Source organism: Schistocerca cancellata, chromosome 8, assembly GCF_023864275.1.
Source record: "Schistocerca cancellata isolate TAMUIC-IGC-003103 chromosome 8, iqSchCanc2.1, whole genome shotgun sequence".
NCBI lineage: Eukaryota > Metazoa > Arthropoda > Insecta > Orthoptera > Acrididae > Schistocerca > Schistocerca cancellata.
Genome location: NC_064633.1, coordinates 71,310,001 through 71,326,978, shown reverse-complemented (window position 1 = coordinate 71,326,978; position 16,978 = coordinate 71,310,001). Strand labels below are relative to the sequence as shown.

At 40.2% G+C, this 16,978-nt stretch overlaps 1 protein-coding gene across 1 annotated transcript in view; it reads right to left on the bottom strand.

Moving 5' to 3' along the window:
* Positions 1–16,978, bottom strand: part of LOC126095360 (1-phosphatidylinositol 4,5-bisphosphate phosphodiesterase-like) — a 419,315-nt gene that overhangs the window by 87,186 nt on the left and 315,151 nt on the right. The window contains exons 16-17 of the mRNA XM_049910167.1: positions 16,335–16,539; positions 8,999–9,142 (exon numbers count right to left, since the gene is read on the bottom strand). Coding sequence (XP_049766124.1) covers positions 8,999–9,142; positions 16,335–16,539 — 349 coding nt within the window. The remainder of the gene's footprint in view (positions 1–8,998; positions 9,143–16,334; positions 16,540–16,978) is intronic.

Genomic DNA, 16,978 nt, shown 5'->3' with positions numbered 1-16,978 from the left:
ATACGGCAGCCGAACCCCGATGGGGGATATCCTGGCCAATAAATGCCATACGAGCATTTCATTTCAAGTCACAAAATCAGTGTACCACTTGCTATTAATTACAATTTTCAACAAAAACTGATTTGTTGATTTTAGCAACCTAATAAAACAGGAGATGTTTCAACATGTTACCAGAGATTTTTACACATTTCATTTAGTAGGCTAAATTGGTACTTAGGCCTACAACAAATGAATTGCTCATCATCTAGTAATGCACATTCCACTTATCGTAATTCATTTGTTTATAGATGAAATCAGCTCATCTCCCCTCCTACATTGTGATAGAGTCTATGACACTTTCATTAAAATTTGGTCAATACAGTAGTTCTTTTTCAGACTCATGTTCCAAATTTTTGCTTAATAAATTGCAAGCTGAATTCGTGTAGGGCTATTTTCAAGCATGTGGTATGCTGCAGTTATTCATAAGAAATTAAAACTCACTTGAGCTCAGGCACAATACACTCACAAAAAGAAACTGGCTAACAATGATAACGGGACATTTTTAATGTGTATTTCCTCTATAATGTATATTTCCTCTATGCATTTCTAAAACTCCCACTACATGCTGACACTTGATGTTACCATATTCTAGTGCTCTCTATTGCGTCATTTACAAATTTATTCGTACACAGATGGAGTTGCCAATAATACGGGGGGGAGGGGGGGGGGGGCGCAACTATCTAAATTACTATCAAAACAAATACTAACAAAGAGATAGAGTGGCTGGCCAGTACTTACCTCAGCTCAGTACAGCCGATAGATACACATAAAACAGAACCAAAAATTACATTCCTAGCTTTCGGAACAAATGTTCCTTCATCAGGGAGGAGAGAGGGGAAAGAAAGGGAAGAAGGGAAAGGAGATTCAGTTACTCACAACCCAGGCTATGAAGCAACAGGGAAAGGAAAATAGGGAGGGTAGCAAGGATGGAAGCATGGTTGTCAGAGGGAAGCCAAAGATATTCTACTGTAAGTACTGTGCCAGCTTCAAACCAAAGAGGCTGCATACAGAAGTAAAGAGGTATATAGTATAAAGATAAACACAACTATGTAGGATGAAAAGATGCGTGAATGGTTAAAGAGGAAAGGGAAAGAGGAGAAGACTGAAGAGTAAATGGGAGTGAGGTTGTTTAACGTAGGTTCAGTCCAGGGGGATGGCGGGATGAAAGGATGTGTTGGAGTGCGAGTTCCCATCTCCGCAGTTCAGAGGGACTGGTGTTGGGTGGGAGAAGCCAAATGGCACATACGGTGTAGCAGGTTCCTAGGTCCCTAGAATTATGCTGGAGGGCATGCTCCGCTACTGGGTATTGGGCATCTCCTAGGCGGACAGTTCGTCTGTGTCCGTTCATGCGCTCAGCCAGTTTAGTTGTTGTCATGCCGATGTAAAAGGCTGTGCAGTGCAGACATGTCAGTTGATAAATGACGTGTGTAGTTTCACACGTGGCCCTGCCTTGAATTGTGTATGTTTTACCAGTAGCGGGGCTGGAGTAGGTGGTTGTGGGGGGATGCATGGGGCAGGTTTTGCAGTGGGGTCGGTTACAGGGGTAGGAACCGCTGGGTAGAGAAGGTGGTCTGGGAATATTGTAGGGTTTAACAAGGATGTTACGGAGGTTAGGGGGGCGACGAAAGGCGACTCTGGGTGGTGTGGGGAGAATTTTGTCAAGGGATGATCTCATTTCAGGGGTTGACTTGAGAAAGTCATATCCCTGGCGGAGTAATTTGTTGATGTTTTCGAGGCCAGGATAATACTGGGTGACAAGGGGGATGCTTCTGTGTGGTCTGGGGGTAGGAACATTGTTGTTGGACGGGGAGGAATGTATTGCTCGGGAGATCTGTTTGTGGATAAGGTCTGTAGGATAGTTGCGGGAGAGGAAAGCACTGGTCAGGTTATTGGTGTAATTGTTGAGGGATTCATCACTGGAGCAGATGCGTTTGCCACGAATAGCTAGGCTGTAGGGAAGGGAGCGTTTGATGTGGAATGGATGGCAACTATCAAAGTGAAGGTACTGTTGTTTGTTTGTGGGTTTGATATGGACAGAGGTGTGGATGTGAGCTTCAACAAGACGAAGGTCAACATCCAGGAAGGTGGCTCGGGTTTTGGAGAAGGACCAGGTGAAATTCAGATTCGAAAAGGAGTTGAGGTTATGGAGGAAATTAAGGAGTGTTTCTTCACCATGAGTCCAGACCACAAAGATGTCATCTATAAACCTATACCAGGCCAGGGGAAGCAGCTGTTGGGTCTTCAGGAAAGCCTCCTCCATGCGGCCCATGAAGAGGTTGGCATAGGACGGAGCCATCCTGGTTCCCATGGCCGTTCCCCTGATTTGTTTGTAGGTCTGGCCTTCAAAAGTGAAGTAGTTATGGGTGAGGATGAAGTTGGTAAGTGTGATAAGGAACGAGGTTTTTGGAAGATCTTCGGGTGGGCGTTGGGAGAGGTAGTGCTCAAGGGCAGAGAGACCATGGGTATGTGGGATGTTTGTGTAAAGGGATGTAGCATCTATGGTGACAAGAAAGGTTTCAGGTGGGAGAGGAGTGGGAATGGATTTGAGGCGTTCTAGGAAGTGGTTTGTGTCTTTGATGTAGGATGGGAGTCTGCGGGTGATAGGTTGGAGGTGCTGGTCTACCAGAGCTGAGATACGTTCGGTTGGGGCTTTGAAGCCTGCTACAATGGGACGGCCAGGGTGGTTCTCTTTGTGGATTTTGGGTAGTAGGTAGAAGGTAGAAGGTAGGGGTACGTGGCTCAGGTGGAATGAGTAATGACTTACTTCCATTTTTATGTAAGCAGCAAAATGTGAAAATCGTGTGGAAGCTGGTACGACACCCTTAGACTCTGCTAGTTGAGCTATTGAGAGGCCGTTCAGATGGCCCATATGAGCTATACTCTGTAGAAGCCAGTCTCTATTACATAGAGCTAATGAGCATTTCAAGATGTAGCCTTAAGACTAGCTACTACCTGTTCAAGAAACATCAGTCTATAACAGTTCCAAAAACATTGACTGTCAATTTTCTACATCTACATCTACATCGATACTCCATAAGCCACCGTACAGCGTGCAGCAGAGTATCTTACGACTATTGGTCATTTACTTTCCTGCTCCACACGCAAATAGAGTGAGGGGGAAAATGACTGTCTTTATGCCTCCATATGAGCCCTAATTTCTCATACTTCATGATCCTTACGCACAGTGTATGTTGGAAGCAGCAGAACTGTTTGGCAGTCAGTTTCAAATGCTGGTTCTCTAAATTCTCTTAACAGTGGTTCTTGAGAAGAATGTTGCCTTCCATCCAGGGATACACATTTGAGTTCCTGAAGTGTCTCCATAGCACTTACGTGTTGTTCAAACCAACTGGTAACAAGTCTAGCAGCCCGCCTCTGAATTGCTTCAGTGTCTTCCTACAATCTGACCTGATACAGGTGCCAAACACTCTAGCAGTACTCAAGAAGAGGTCGCACTAGCATACTATGCAAGTCTCCTTTACAGATGAAACACTCTTTTCTAAAATTCTCCAAATAAACCAAAGTCAACCACTAGCCTTTTCTACTACAGTTCTCACATGCTTGTTCCATTTCGTATCAATTTGCAACATTATGCACAGATATTTAAATGACTTGACTTTGCCAAGCAGGACACTATTAATTCTGTACCCAAACATGGCAGGTTTATTGTTCCTACTCATCCAGATTAACTTACATTTTTCCACATTTGTAGCTAGCTGCCATTCATCACGACAACTAGAAATTTTGTCTAATTCTTTTTGTATCTTCCTACAGTCACTCAACTTCTACACCCTACCATACACCACAACAGCATCATCAGCAAACAAGATTGCTGCCCATCTTGTCTGCCAAATCATTTATGTCTATAGAGAACAACAGCGGTCCTAAAACACCCCCTGACAATATCCTTGTCTCTGACGAACATTTGCCGTCAAGGACAACATAATGGATTCTATTACTTAATAACTCTTCGAACCACCCACATATCTGTAAACTTATTTCATACATCCATACCTTCATTAACAGCCTGCAATGGGACACTGTGTCAAATGCCTTCTCAAAATCTAGAAATATGGCATCTGCTTGTTGCCCTTCATACACAGTTCACAGTATATCATGTGAGAAATGGGCACGCTGATTTTTGCGTGAGCAATGCTTTATAACATCATGCTGATTCAAGGACATAAGTTTCTCAGTCTCAAGAAAATTTATTGTATTCAAACTGAGAATATGTTCAAGGATTATGCAACAAACCAATGTTAGGGATATTGGTCTGTAATTTTGTGGGTCCATTCTTTTACCCTTCTTATACACTGGAGTCATCTGCACTTTTTTCCAGTCACTTGGTATTTCATGTCAGGCAAAAGATTCACAATAAATGCAGGCTAGGTTAGGAGCCAATACCATAGAGTACTTTTTGTAAAACCGAAATGGGATTCCATCCAGACATGGTGATTTGTTTGCTTTCAAAAGTTTCAGTTGTTTCTCTATGCTAGGGACACCTATTACTATGTCGTCCATATGGGAGTCCATTCAGTGGTCAAATGGCAATATGCCTGAACCATTCTCCTATGTGAACAACTTTGGCTTTCATTTTGCTATCTTCAACTGGCACACTAGACAGGACAACAAGGGACTGAGTGGACACCTTAGGCCCAATTTACAATCTTACATAGGACCAGAATTTTCTCGGGTTCTCTGCCAGATCTGCTGCCAAGGTGTAATGGTCATAGTTGTTGTTGCATGCTTCATGCATAGATCTTTTCACAGACGCACAAATCTCTACTAACCTTTGCTTGTCATCATTTGTGAATTCTCTTTTGAATCGAGAGTGCAACAGCCTCTGCTTCCTTGCCATGTTCTAAATTTCATTATTAAACCATGGTGGGTCTTTTTCATCCTTTATCCACTTACTAGGCACATTCATGCGGGTATATTTATGAGGGAAATAATAAAAGTGTCTCTTATAATTTATATTCTGTAATCATTTATTGATAAATATATGACAAATGTCTGCTTGTGTCTGTCTGTGTGTGTGTGTGTGTGTGTGTGTGTGTGTGTGTGTGTGTGTGTGTGTGTATACCTGTCCTTTTTTCCCCCTAAAGTAAGTCTTTCCATTCCCGGGATTGGAATGACTCCTTACCCTCTCCCTTAAAACCCATATGCTTTCATCTTTCCCTCTCCTTCCCTCTTTCCTGATGAAGCAACCGTTGGTTGCAAAAGCTTGATTTTTGTGTGTATGTTTGTGTTTGTTTGTGTGTCTATCAACCTGCCAGCGCTTTCGTTTGGTAAGTCACATCATCTTTGTTTTTAGATATAAATATATGGGGCAGCTCTGCCTCTTAGCCTTTAACTATGAGCCATACCTGGTCGCAGGCCTCCTGAATGACTTTATACAAGCAGCTCAATTATAGATGAAGGAGATCAAACCTATGTAAAATGGCTCAAAACGTTTGAGACTCTTTTTGTTTGACAGTTGCTACTGAGGTTTTTGGACTCTGCAAAGAACTGGCTCTCTACAGAACCTGAATATTAATGCAGATGGAGTGAAACATTCTGTAGACATTCTAAAATAGCTCTTCAAATCTTAGTACTGAGGAAGCATTTGATATGCTGTCAGAGAAAGCTAAGAAATATTCTAAGAACCTAAATATGAAACACCGAAATATCTTTATGGCCAAGAAAAACACCTGCAACTCTGAAACACACGGAATTATCATCTGTTGCTGAAGAAATCAAGAGATTCTAAGGTGACTCTCCTGTCTTGAAGGGAAACTTGTTATCCCTTCCCAAACAAATCCTCCATCTACATGAAGTTTCAAAGAGTTGCTTGGAGTACACACACAGCAAACTTTAAACGTGGACACACTTCATGAACAGCTCAAAATGCTGCGAGCCATTATGACTGACTTACTGCCATATGGTGTACCCTCTACTGACAACAACTTCCTGCTGAATGTGGTAGAGTTAACGAACTGTTTCAGAAAGTTATGATTATGACAGTTCCAGTATTATTAGCATCCTCCAGGATGTCATTCATGCATTGTGATGACTTAAAACTTGCCTCAGATCAAGGACGCAGTTGAGATTCTCCCATTTACACCCCATCCGTGTTTATCAAGTGAGGTTCAGGAAAATTTATATTATGGACATCATGAAAGACTTTGCTTTACAAAATATGGAAAGGAAAACTTCATCCACAAATTGTTTGTGCGGTATTTGAAATCTAAAAGGGAACAAAGTAATTGCCTTCTTTCTCAAAGAGATCATGTTTTTCTTTTTTCTATTAAATTGTTCAAAAATGGTTCAAATGGCTCTGAGCACTATGCGACTTAACTTCTAAGGTCATCAGTCCCCTAGAACTTAGAACTATTTAAACCTAACTAACCTAAGGACATCACACACACCCATGCCCAAGGCAGGATTCGAACCTGCGACCGTAGCAGTCCCGCGGTTCCGGACTGCAGCACCAGAACCGCATGGCCACCACGGCCGGCTATTAAATTGTAATGCACAGTGTCCACAATAATAATAATAATGACAACAACAATAACATGAGGTTATATGAGAGACTGATATTGCAGTCTACAGTAAATCTGAACTCCTGTTTGTAAAAAGTCTCAGAGCAAAGTAGAATTAATATACAGTGAAACCTCTTTATAACGTTCCTACATATAATGTTTTCTTCTATGTTACATCTGTTTTTTTCAGTCCCAACTAAAAGCCCATATAAACAATGTTAAATTTTCCTCTTTACTGCATTTCCTCTACATTACAATTTCCTCCATGTAATGCTCATATTTTTGGAACCTTGGTCAATTATTTACCTCTTTATAACATTTAAGTGACTGGATGTAGATGCATCGTTTCTGTTCTGTGGATGCACAGTTTGCACCGGCTTGGAAAGCCCACTCTCAGCGTGTTTCATAAGTCAGCAGCAGAACCCGGTCATATGACATGTGACGCACATTCTGCTTGCGATCTTTTTGGCGCCATTTCAGTCGATGCTTTGTATTCGTAGCGTGTTGTGTGAGCTGAGCAGCAAAAGGTTTGTGTGTCTAGTAAGAGTGTGTCTTCAATCTAACAATAACTGGGAAGCCAGCAGAGCTCACAACTGAAGCTGAATATTTTACAAGCAATGAATTTAATTATGTACCCATGGAGGGAAGTCAGTGCTGAAACTATTATAAAGTGTTTCACAAAAGCGGGATTCTGTGAGAATGAGATGACAGCTCCTGTGGAATATGTTGCAAGTGATTTGCAAGAGTTTCAGGAATTAATAGGCAGTGATTCTGCCACTTTTGAGAACTTTGTGGCTGTGGATGATAACCTGGTAACCACAGGATAACAAAGTATTGAGGAGCTGAATGCAGAGAGAAGCTTGGAGAATAGTCGTGGTAGTGAAAGTGACAATGACAGTGACAAGGAAGATGACTCTGTGCCCTCATATACTAAGGCAGCTGAAGCCTTTGAAACATTCAGGAGATATATGATGGCCCATACACTTGAGGACAGAACAGTAGTTCAACTTGCTCATTTGGAGCAAGAAATGATTGCCATAGAGTCTAGGAGAAATAGAAAACAAACATGCTTGCTTGAATATTTAAAAAAATCATAGGTATGTGATTTTCAGATTGCTTAGGTTCCTAGAGTTTTCTGCAAATTTAAGTTCCGCTTCATAATTTAATTATTAAAGTAATTTTTTGTAACTAATTTTTTTTTAATCTGTACCATTTACTGTGTTTTTATGTAATATGTTCAGTATGTCATAAACAAAATTTGGCTCATATTCTATAATTGGGTCAACTGAAACACAGGATATCATCTGTCAGCTTTGGACAATGATGTCGATCCTTAAGAATCTGTTGTAACGTTTTACAGTACAAACTGATCCATTTACTTTCACCCATCCATCTACTAGGCCCCATGTTTTAATTACAAAAAGCTAATCATTTGATACACTGATCATTTGCAATGAATATCATATTATAGTGTTGTGAAAATTTAAAATATCATCTATGGCACCATTTGTCAAAGCTGATTAGTGGTATCCAGATCTTCAGTAATGCCCTATAATTATTATTTGGAAGCCTTCCTCTTTATAGTGTTTTCCTTTATATAGTGTTCAGAATTTGTGGTTCCTTGAAAAATGTAATATAGAGGTTCCACTGTATTCCCAACCATATGATGTCTTTTTCAAAATTAAAAAAACAAAAGTGTTTCCAAGAAGCAGGACATACAAATCTGGGACGATATTTATGACTTTTAATATTAATTAATTTCTTTTTGTAGAACAATACAACACTGAAACACTGACTCCCTAATACAATGTCCCACACTATTAATGAATGGAAAATCCAGGGTGGAATAACGACAATATTGTGAAAAGGATAGTTGCTCCTCACCATACCGCACAGATGTTGAAAAACAGGGCTTCCTCAGAACAGATAGCACGCACGCATGATCACGTGCACACACACACACACACACACACACACACACAGAGTCTCTGACTGCCAAGGTCAGAGTCACGCTCTTTCCACACTACTGGTATACACATAAGCTTAACGGTTTAACTGAACGCTATATCTCCAAGTTTGCTTACCCCCTCCCTTTCCCCCCTCCACTGTCTCATCACTAAAAGAAGTAGTTGGACTGCCAATATAGACTAGGTTTACTGACTTAGGGAAATAAAGAAATTTCTTGTAATCTTTAAACTGTATGTTCAGCCTCAGATACAAAGTCTAATCCCACTTGTGTGACCTGAGACTCAATATGTAATTCGAAATAATTGATGTTCCTGACAACTGTTGCTGTTTATGTCAATTGTTTGCAATTTATGCAAACTGGGAGACAGGCAGCTGCTCAGTAACAATAGTTTGGTGAGTGACTGGAGCTTGCAAACATTTCACTTTTCACACTGATACAACATGTTAAGCCCAAATGGGGCAAGTTTACTTGCCATAGTGTTCTTCAAGTGTTGCAGGGCCACTGGACCTTTGGTCAGAAGACTTCCCAGATTTCCTGCTGCCGCCACTGCTGCTGCCCAATCCTCTGTTGCCATCGTCGCTACCACTGTCACCAGCTCCTCCTTCACTTCCATCACCTACCACAGTTTCAAGAGTCAACATTTCCATGTGTTCGGCACCCATTGCCTTCATATTCTCCACCATCTTCTCTCGAGCAGACAAGAAAGCATTAATTAAATCTGAAACATGTACCACTCTTATGTTTTATTGAACATCTCCTTTAAAGATGTCAATCACAGTCCAGTAAATATCACATAAATGTGCTTTGGAAAATGTTTCGAAAAAGTTTCTACAAAAGTGCAGTTTTTCTAGTGTAATTTATATATGTTGGCTTTTCAAATTGGTAGGAAACTGTCCATTAAAAATGTTTATCCCATTTTACCAGTGAAAGTGTTTCACGTTTACAGAGGACATTTTTCAGTGTTTTTCAGGGGCTAGTATTGTGCCTGAATACACAAATTATATTCACATAATCAAAAAAACACACAAAAATAATGAGCAATAGCTCATCTCTACTGATACATTCAAAAGGCATTAAAATCATTCCAAACATAAATACTATATTTGTTTCTCCCTCATGACATTTCTTTCACATACTGGATACATATATCACATATATGTAGAAGTAGGCTTTAAAAATAAATACAAAGAAAACTGAGTATATGGTGAGTGTGACCAACAACATGATTTACATTATGTAAATTTGGGCATTAAATGCTGTTTTCCATTTAAATACCTAGGTGTAACTAACTCCAGATGGAAAGAGTGTAAAAGATAAGATAGGGCAAGGGAAATGTGTTATTCAAGAATTAAACTCAATCCTTTGGAATAAAAAGATCACAGTTAAAAACAAACAGATTATATAGAAGACAACTGTAGAAACCAAATGTACATATGGATTGTAAGTTTGACAAATAAGAAAAAGAGAAAAAGATCAACTGGTATCCACAGAGATGGATTACTGGAGACTAAGTACTGGAATCTCAAGGGGGAAAAATAGATGTGGAAGAGGAAATAAGGAAAGCTATGGAAAGGATGAGGTTACTACAATATGGCTATTTAGAATTAATGGATGATAAAATATGGTCAAGAAACATATGGACTTGGAAAAGGGAAAAAATGTGCAATGGTCTCATCATTTCAGGTCATGACTCACTAACAAACACATATTTTGTCTCCTACAAGAACTATCTTCTTTACGAGTTTGTGAGTGGCTGAGGAGACCAAACCTGGAATCACATTTTCCACTACAGTGAGGTCATTTCCTGTCCATGTCAACCTCAGGTTGCTTTGCATTGCTTGTCAACAGGTTGATTTGCATTGCTTGTCATGACATTTTCCCTTTCTTCTTACAGTTCTGCTTCTCTGATCTTAATCTCTTCCACTGTTGCTCAAAGCACTGTGAGCCACCATAATAGTCCGATGAAAAGCCAGACAATCAGAGCCAGCAGTTTCACAATTGTCATTAACAATTTGACATCTTTTTTAAAAACAAGACTCTTTGGATCCCTTTGTATCATTTCATGCGTCGTCCTCATTCTCACGGACCATTTTTGCATTGAGAATACATTATTTGTTTTGGCCAGCATATGGGTGATATTAGCAGTCAATAAAAGTTTGTGTTTGGTGATGATATCCTCTGTACTGGTAGCGTTTGTTTTCTCCAGGGTACTGATATTAGTGCTGAAAAAATTAGTTCTCAAGAAGCTTCAGATGCCATCTATAAATGAGAAATGGTATAAGATGGTCTGATAAATAAAGAGCTTGGTCGGAGCACTGACATCATGACTGTTGGAAACCATATAGCACAAACGGCCATAAGCTGGTGCTAGTGCAACTTATCCTATACGGGATTTCAGTGGCTGTACTGCATTCGTGGACAGATGATTACCAGATTGACAACATTTTAAGCATCTTTTATTGTTCCTTCCCAATTCAGGGTGAGCAGAGTGGATCCAAGATGGGACTTCTTCCTCCTCAGTGTAAATACAGACTGTTCTTCAGCTTGATTAGGTCAACCACCTAGAAGATTAGTGATATATCAATAAATATAGGGACTTGTGGACTCTCCAAGAGGGGGATTGGCATGGTTATAAACTACACAGGTTGAAAATCAAGAAACAGCATTAGCTACAAGCAACTCACAAAACATTTGCAAGTAAAATATCAAAATTCTCTGGTAAACTACATTTTTGAGCCTCCTTATTCAGATAGTAATTTACATGTAACTGATGTTAAAAATATAAATATTTTGCTTATAAACATTTTCTTTGAGGAAATATTCATAAAAGTCACAACAACAACATGTACTTGAAAACTTGCAGTTAGCTAACTGCATGGACTTATGTTCCTTACTTAAAAGTCTCATTCTCTTATTCCAACAGAATCTCTTGTCTTCTCTGAAGCTTATGTAATTTAAGAAAAATATTTATTTAAAATTATTTTGGTCATAAGAAATGCAGAACTTGAAACGTAACCTTTTTTTTAAAAAAAAGAGCTGTTATTATCATGTAGCCCTGAATTTTCTGTACTTGAAAAAATTTACTACAATAATATCTTACACAGTGAAGATTATAAATACAAGATTTAAGTTTCTAGAAATTTCATAGTGACCTGTGCTAGAACATGAGGAGAAAATTTCACACCAAAAAATCGACTTGACAAAATAGAACGTTTAATATTAATTCACATTAAGAAAATACAAGGTATGTCCAGAATGTCAGTTTCATTTGTATTTTCTTCTGTGGTAGTGTTGCAATCACAGTTTGGTCCATGTGTTGTAGATGCTTTGAGTCAAGGAAGAGGAGATGACACCGTCTGAAGTTATCTGTGTGTTGTTTTGGCTGGATAGTGTTTGTTTAAAGAAAGAAGTTGATTGAAAATCCCACAACTTGTGAGGTTATATTTGAAATTAGTATTCTGAATATGAATAACACTAAACCAATCGACTTTCACCAACAGATTTGCAAGATTCATGGGGAAAATGTGATGAATGGCTCAATGGTCGCACATCTTGACATCTCAAAATGACATGTACGTGACATTCTACTGGTGCATTTTTTACTGTGAGGTGAAAAAAATCAGTGCAAATATTTACTGTGAGATGCTTATGAAACTGCATCATGTAATACAGAACAAGTGCCGCAGGAAGCTCACAAATAGTATTGTTTTGATTCGTGACTGTACTCAACATCATGCTACAAATGAGACGTGACAACTCTTGCCAGATTGTGGTCGGAACCAATCTGACCATACTTTGCACAGCCCTGACCTTGCCCCTAGTAACTTCTATCTCTTTTTCCACCTGAAAACATTTCTTGATGATTGAAAAGTCAACAACAATGACAACATTTGAGAACATGTTACCACGCGGTTCACACCACAGGCAGTAATGTTCTATGAGGAAGGCATACAAAACTTTTGTCATACTGTGGCAAATGCCTGAAAATGGTGGAAGCTATGAAGAAAGATAGTTTACGTTTTCTATTTTTTTCTCAATATTTAGTGCTTCTGTATTTGTACTCATTCTGTTATTACTACTAAATAGACCTTACCTTCCAAATACATCTTGTATAATCAATAGCCAATAACTTCATGACCTAATGTGTATATATGTTACCTATAATTTCTGTCTTTTAGGTCAACAATCGTTTTTTAACATTTCATGAAAACATTCCTATGGCAGTCTTTAAGTATCCAATGTGGACAATGACAAAGTGAGTCAGCTTCAAGCTCTTGTAAAGACGGTCACTGTAAGTGCAGTGGATGAAGGTTAATGTTCCTAATTGAGTGTTCTATGAGTAATATTCCATGAAGTCACCTGTAAATTATGAATGACCACTTGTTTATTTACGTTCAACTCCTTGAATACATTTTAACTTACTGACTTGTTTTCTGATTATTATGGAAATTATAGCCAGTGATGAGAACAAGTGAGAACACACAAGCATTAATTGAAAACTAACTTCAGTAGCGTTGATTTGATTATTTAAAAATTGTTTAATCCCCTAGCAGTCCATCCATGGAACACTGAATGAAAATGAGAAATGGGAGAGCCAAGTTTAGTAACGTCACATGATGACATGGGAAACCAATGGAAACTACTCGTATAGAATTAAAATGGTAAATTCTCAGGGCCCCACATTGCAAGCAGTGCCAGAAGGGAGTGAAGTTAACACTGAATATCAATTAACAAAAACAAAATTAGAACACTAACAAATAACTCTAAAGTAATAGATTTCTATATAATAGAGGGAAACAATCCACGTGGGAAAAATATATCTAAAAAGAAAGATGATGAGACTTACCAAACAAAAGCGCTGGCAGGTCAATAGACACACAAACAAACACAAACATACACACAAAATTCTGCTTTTGCAAACAACGGTTGCCTCGTCAGGAAAGAGGGAAGGAGAGGGAAAGACGAAAGGATTTGGGTTTTAAGGGAGAGGGTAAGGAGTCATTCCAATCCCGGGAGCGGAAAGACTAACCTTAGGGGGAAAAAAGGACAGGTATACACTCGCGCACACACACACATATCCATCCACACGTATACAGGCACAAGCAGACATTTGTAAAAGCAAATAGTTTGGGCAGGGATGTCAGTCAAGGCGGAAGTACAGAGGCAAAGATGTTGTTGAAAGACAGGTGAGGTATGAGCAGCGGCAAATTGAAATTAGAAATTAGCGGAGATTGAGGCCTGGCGGATAGCGAGAAGAGAGGATATGCTGAAGGGCAAGTTCCCATCTCCGGAGTTCTGACAGGTTGGTGTTAGTGGGAAGTATCCAGATAACCCGGACGGTGTAACACTGTGCCAAGATGTGCTGGCCGTGCACCAAGGCATGTTTAGCCACAGGGTGATCCTCATTACCAACAAACACTGTCTGCCTGTGTCCATTCATGCGAATGGACAGTTTGTTGCTGGTCATTCCCACATAGAAGGCTTCACAGTGTAGGCAGGTCAGTTGGTAAATCACGTGGGTGCTTTCACACGTGGCCCTGCCTTTTGATCGTGTACACCTTCTGGGTTACAGGACTGGAGTAGGTGGTGGTGGGAGGGTGCATGGGACAGGTTTTACACCAGGGGCGGTTACAAGGGTAGGAGCCAGAGGGTAGGGAAGGTGGTTTGGGGATTTCATAGGGATGAACTAAGAGGTTACGAAGGTTAGGTGGACGGCAGAAAGACACACTAGGTGGAGTGGGGGAGGATTTCATGAAGGATGGATCTCATTTCAGGGCATGATTTGAGGAAGTCGTATCCCTGCTGGAGAGCCACATTCAGAATCTGATCCAGTCCCGGAAAGTATCCTGTTACAAGTGGGGCACTTTTGGGGTTCTTCTGTGGGAGGTTCCGGGTTTGAGAAGATGAGGAAGTGGCTCTGGTTATTTGCTTCTGTACCAGGTCGGGAGGGTAGTTACGGGATGCGAAAGCTGTTTCCAGGTTGTTGGTGTAATGGTTCAAGGATTCCGGACTGGAGTAGATTCGTTTGCCACGAAGACCTAGGCTGTAGGGAAGGGACCGTTTGATGTGGAATGGGTGGCAGCTGTCATAATGGAGGTACTGTTGCTTGTTGGTGGGTTTGATGTGGACGGACGTGTGAAGCTGGCCATTGGACAGGTGGAGGTCAACGTCAAGGAAAGTGGCATGGGATTTAGAGTAGGACCAGGTGAATCTGATGGAACCAAAGAAGTTGAGGTTGGAGAGGAAATTCTGGAGTTCTTCTTCACTGTGAGTCCAGATCATGAAAATGTCATCAATAGATCTGTACCAAACTTTGGGTTGGCAGGCCTGGGTAACCAAGAAGGCTTCCTCTAAGTGACCCATGAATAGGTTGGCGTACGAGGGGGCCTTACTGGAAGTAAGAACTATCTCTTATTTGTGAGTGCATGACAGGTCTTGTGGTGAGTAACTCCCATGAACCAATCCAGAAAAGCCTGAAATGAGAGCACTGCTCAGCCAACTTTATAAAAACTTTCTTTGAAAGCATTCTAAAGAAACTGAAGTTATTAATTAATTAAAACATTTATATACAAGCACTGAAATCGAACTCCACATTTGTGGTCTATGATACAGACACTTCATAGAGACTCCTGCCAAGAGTGGATAAGCATCGTCCTGCTGAAGAATGACATACAATAGTGCTTTATGGGAGGTAACACACAAGGATGCAGAAGATTTGTGATGTAGCATTGTGCTCTCTCGGAGTTCCTTCAATCACTACCAGCCATGACCTGAAGTCATACCCAATAGCTGTCCTCACCAAGATGCAAGGTAAGTATAACATCACAGTGCCTCTCCAAAACATTGAAAGAATGGGACTTCTCCCCATCTCGCTACCATACTCACCGATGATGGTCATCTGGAGCAATGCAGAACCACAATTTACTGTCGGGCATAATGTGACAACATTCATCAACAGACTATGCTTCCCAGTCACAGTACTACTCCAAATGCAGCCATTGTGCTGGGGCATTATTGGCAGTGTACGCATGGGCGGTATTTAATTCCCTAGTCTGGCTGCTACTTATCTCCAACCAATTGTGCAGGATAAGCATAACACAGAATGTTGCAGGGCATCCATTACTTGTTCCCAGATGGCAGGTGGAGATGTGGAGGGATTAGGACATGCTTGGTGCATGATATAGTGACTCTTATGGTGGTAAGAAATTGAGGACAGACCTTGACAATCAGTATGCCTCCTCTCATGTTCCCATGCAGTCCAATATCAGGTCACAGTCATATCTAAATGCCCCACAAAGCTGGATATTGCACAATTTGGTCATCTGAGCAAATGGAGACCCACAATGTGGCCCTTACAACTCTGTCAGTTGCTAATAATGTCATCTCACAAGAGTACATGACACCTCTGTATGCTACAACAGTGCTCACTCAGCATATGACACTGTTTCTGTCCCTTATTAAACTAACAAGCCTGATAACAGTATTAGACATAAACAACACTAGGCAAGTAATCAGCAGCATGAAGGGGACAACAGTTTCAGATTATTTGATTCTAACAACTAGTATAGCGGCAGCACATACAACACGTGTTGAAGTGGAGCAATACATTTTTGTTTTGTGATAAATGATAGCAAATAAACATCATACAATGTTTGTTTTCCTGCTATTTCAAATAAACTTAGCTATATGAAGCTGCGAGTTTGCAACCCTGGACAAAACAAATCAAGGAAGTGTTACTACATACAATCTACTGATGGGACTCACCTTTTATGCCAAAATAATGAAACATATCTAGATATCTACTGTACCTTCAAAGTGCTCAGGCACATATATTTTGAGTTCTATGTAGCAGAACAGCATGGGCAGTGACATGGGGAAGTTGGCCTCTGTCCGGAGGGAGATGTGCCGGTAGCCAGCCTGCAGCCCATCCAGAGGCAAAATGCGCTGCCCCAGAAGCTTCCCTTTCTCACTGTACACAGCAAACCTCAACATCGCAAGCTCAGGCAGCACAACCTGTAGAGTGTCTTGTGAGTCAATTCTGATGTTACATAAAAATGTATGTTAAGTAACTACATGTAAATGATACAACTCATCCTTACCCTTTGAACGAGCTGCAGCATAATGAGCTACATTTTTGGTTAAACATAATCACACTAGATAAAAAAATTAGTTACCCCAGGAGACACGATAGTTATAACTTTTAACACACCTCTAAGCTTGATAATGTCCTTAATTCAGGGAGAAAGAGTGTGCAAAAGGTTCGTCAAGTATGTTGTACCTAGTTGAAACTACTCATCGAAAATTGATTCCCTTAGAGCTATAACATTGCAAGTATGTTGACTGCTATGTTTTACCTGCAGTTCAAATGGTCCCAAACATTTTCCACTGTATCAAGGTCAGTAATTTAATGGGTCAATTGAGAAATGATAGTGTTTTCGAGTGTTCATCAAAC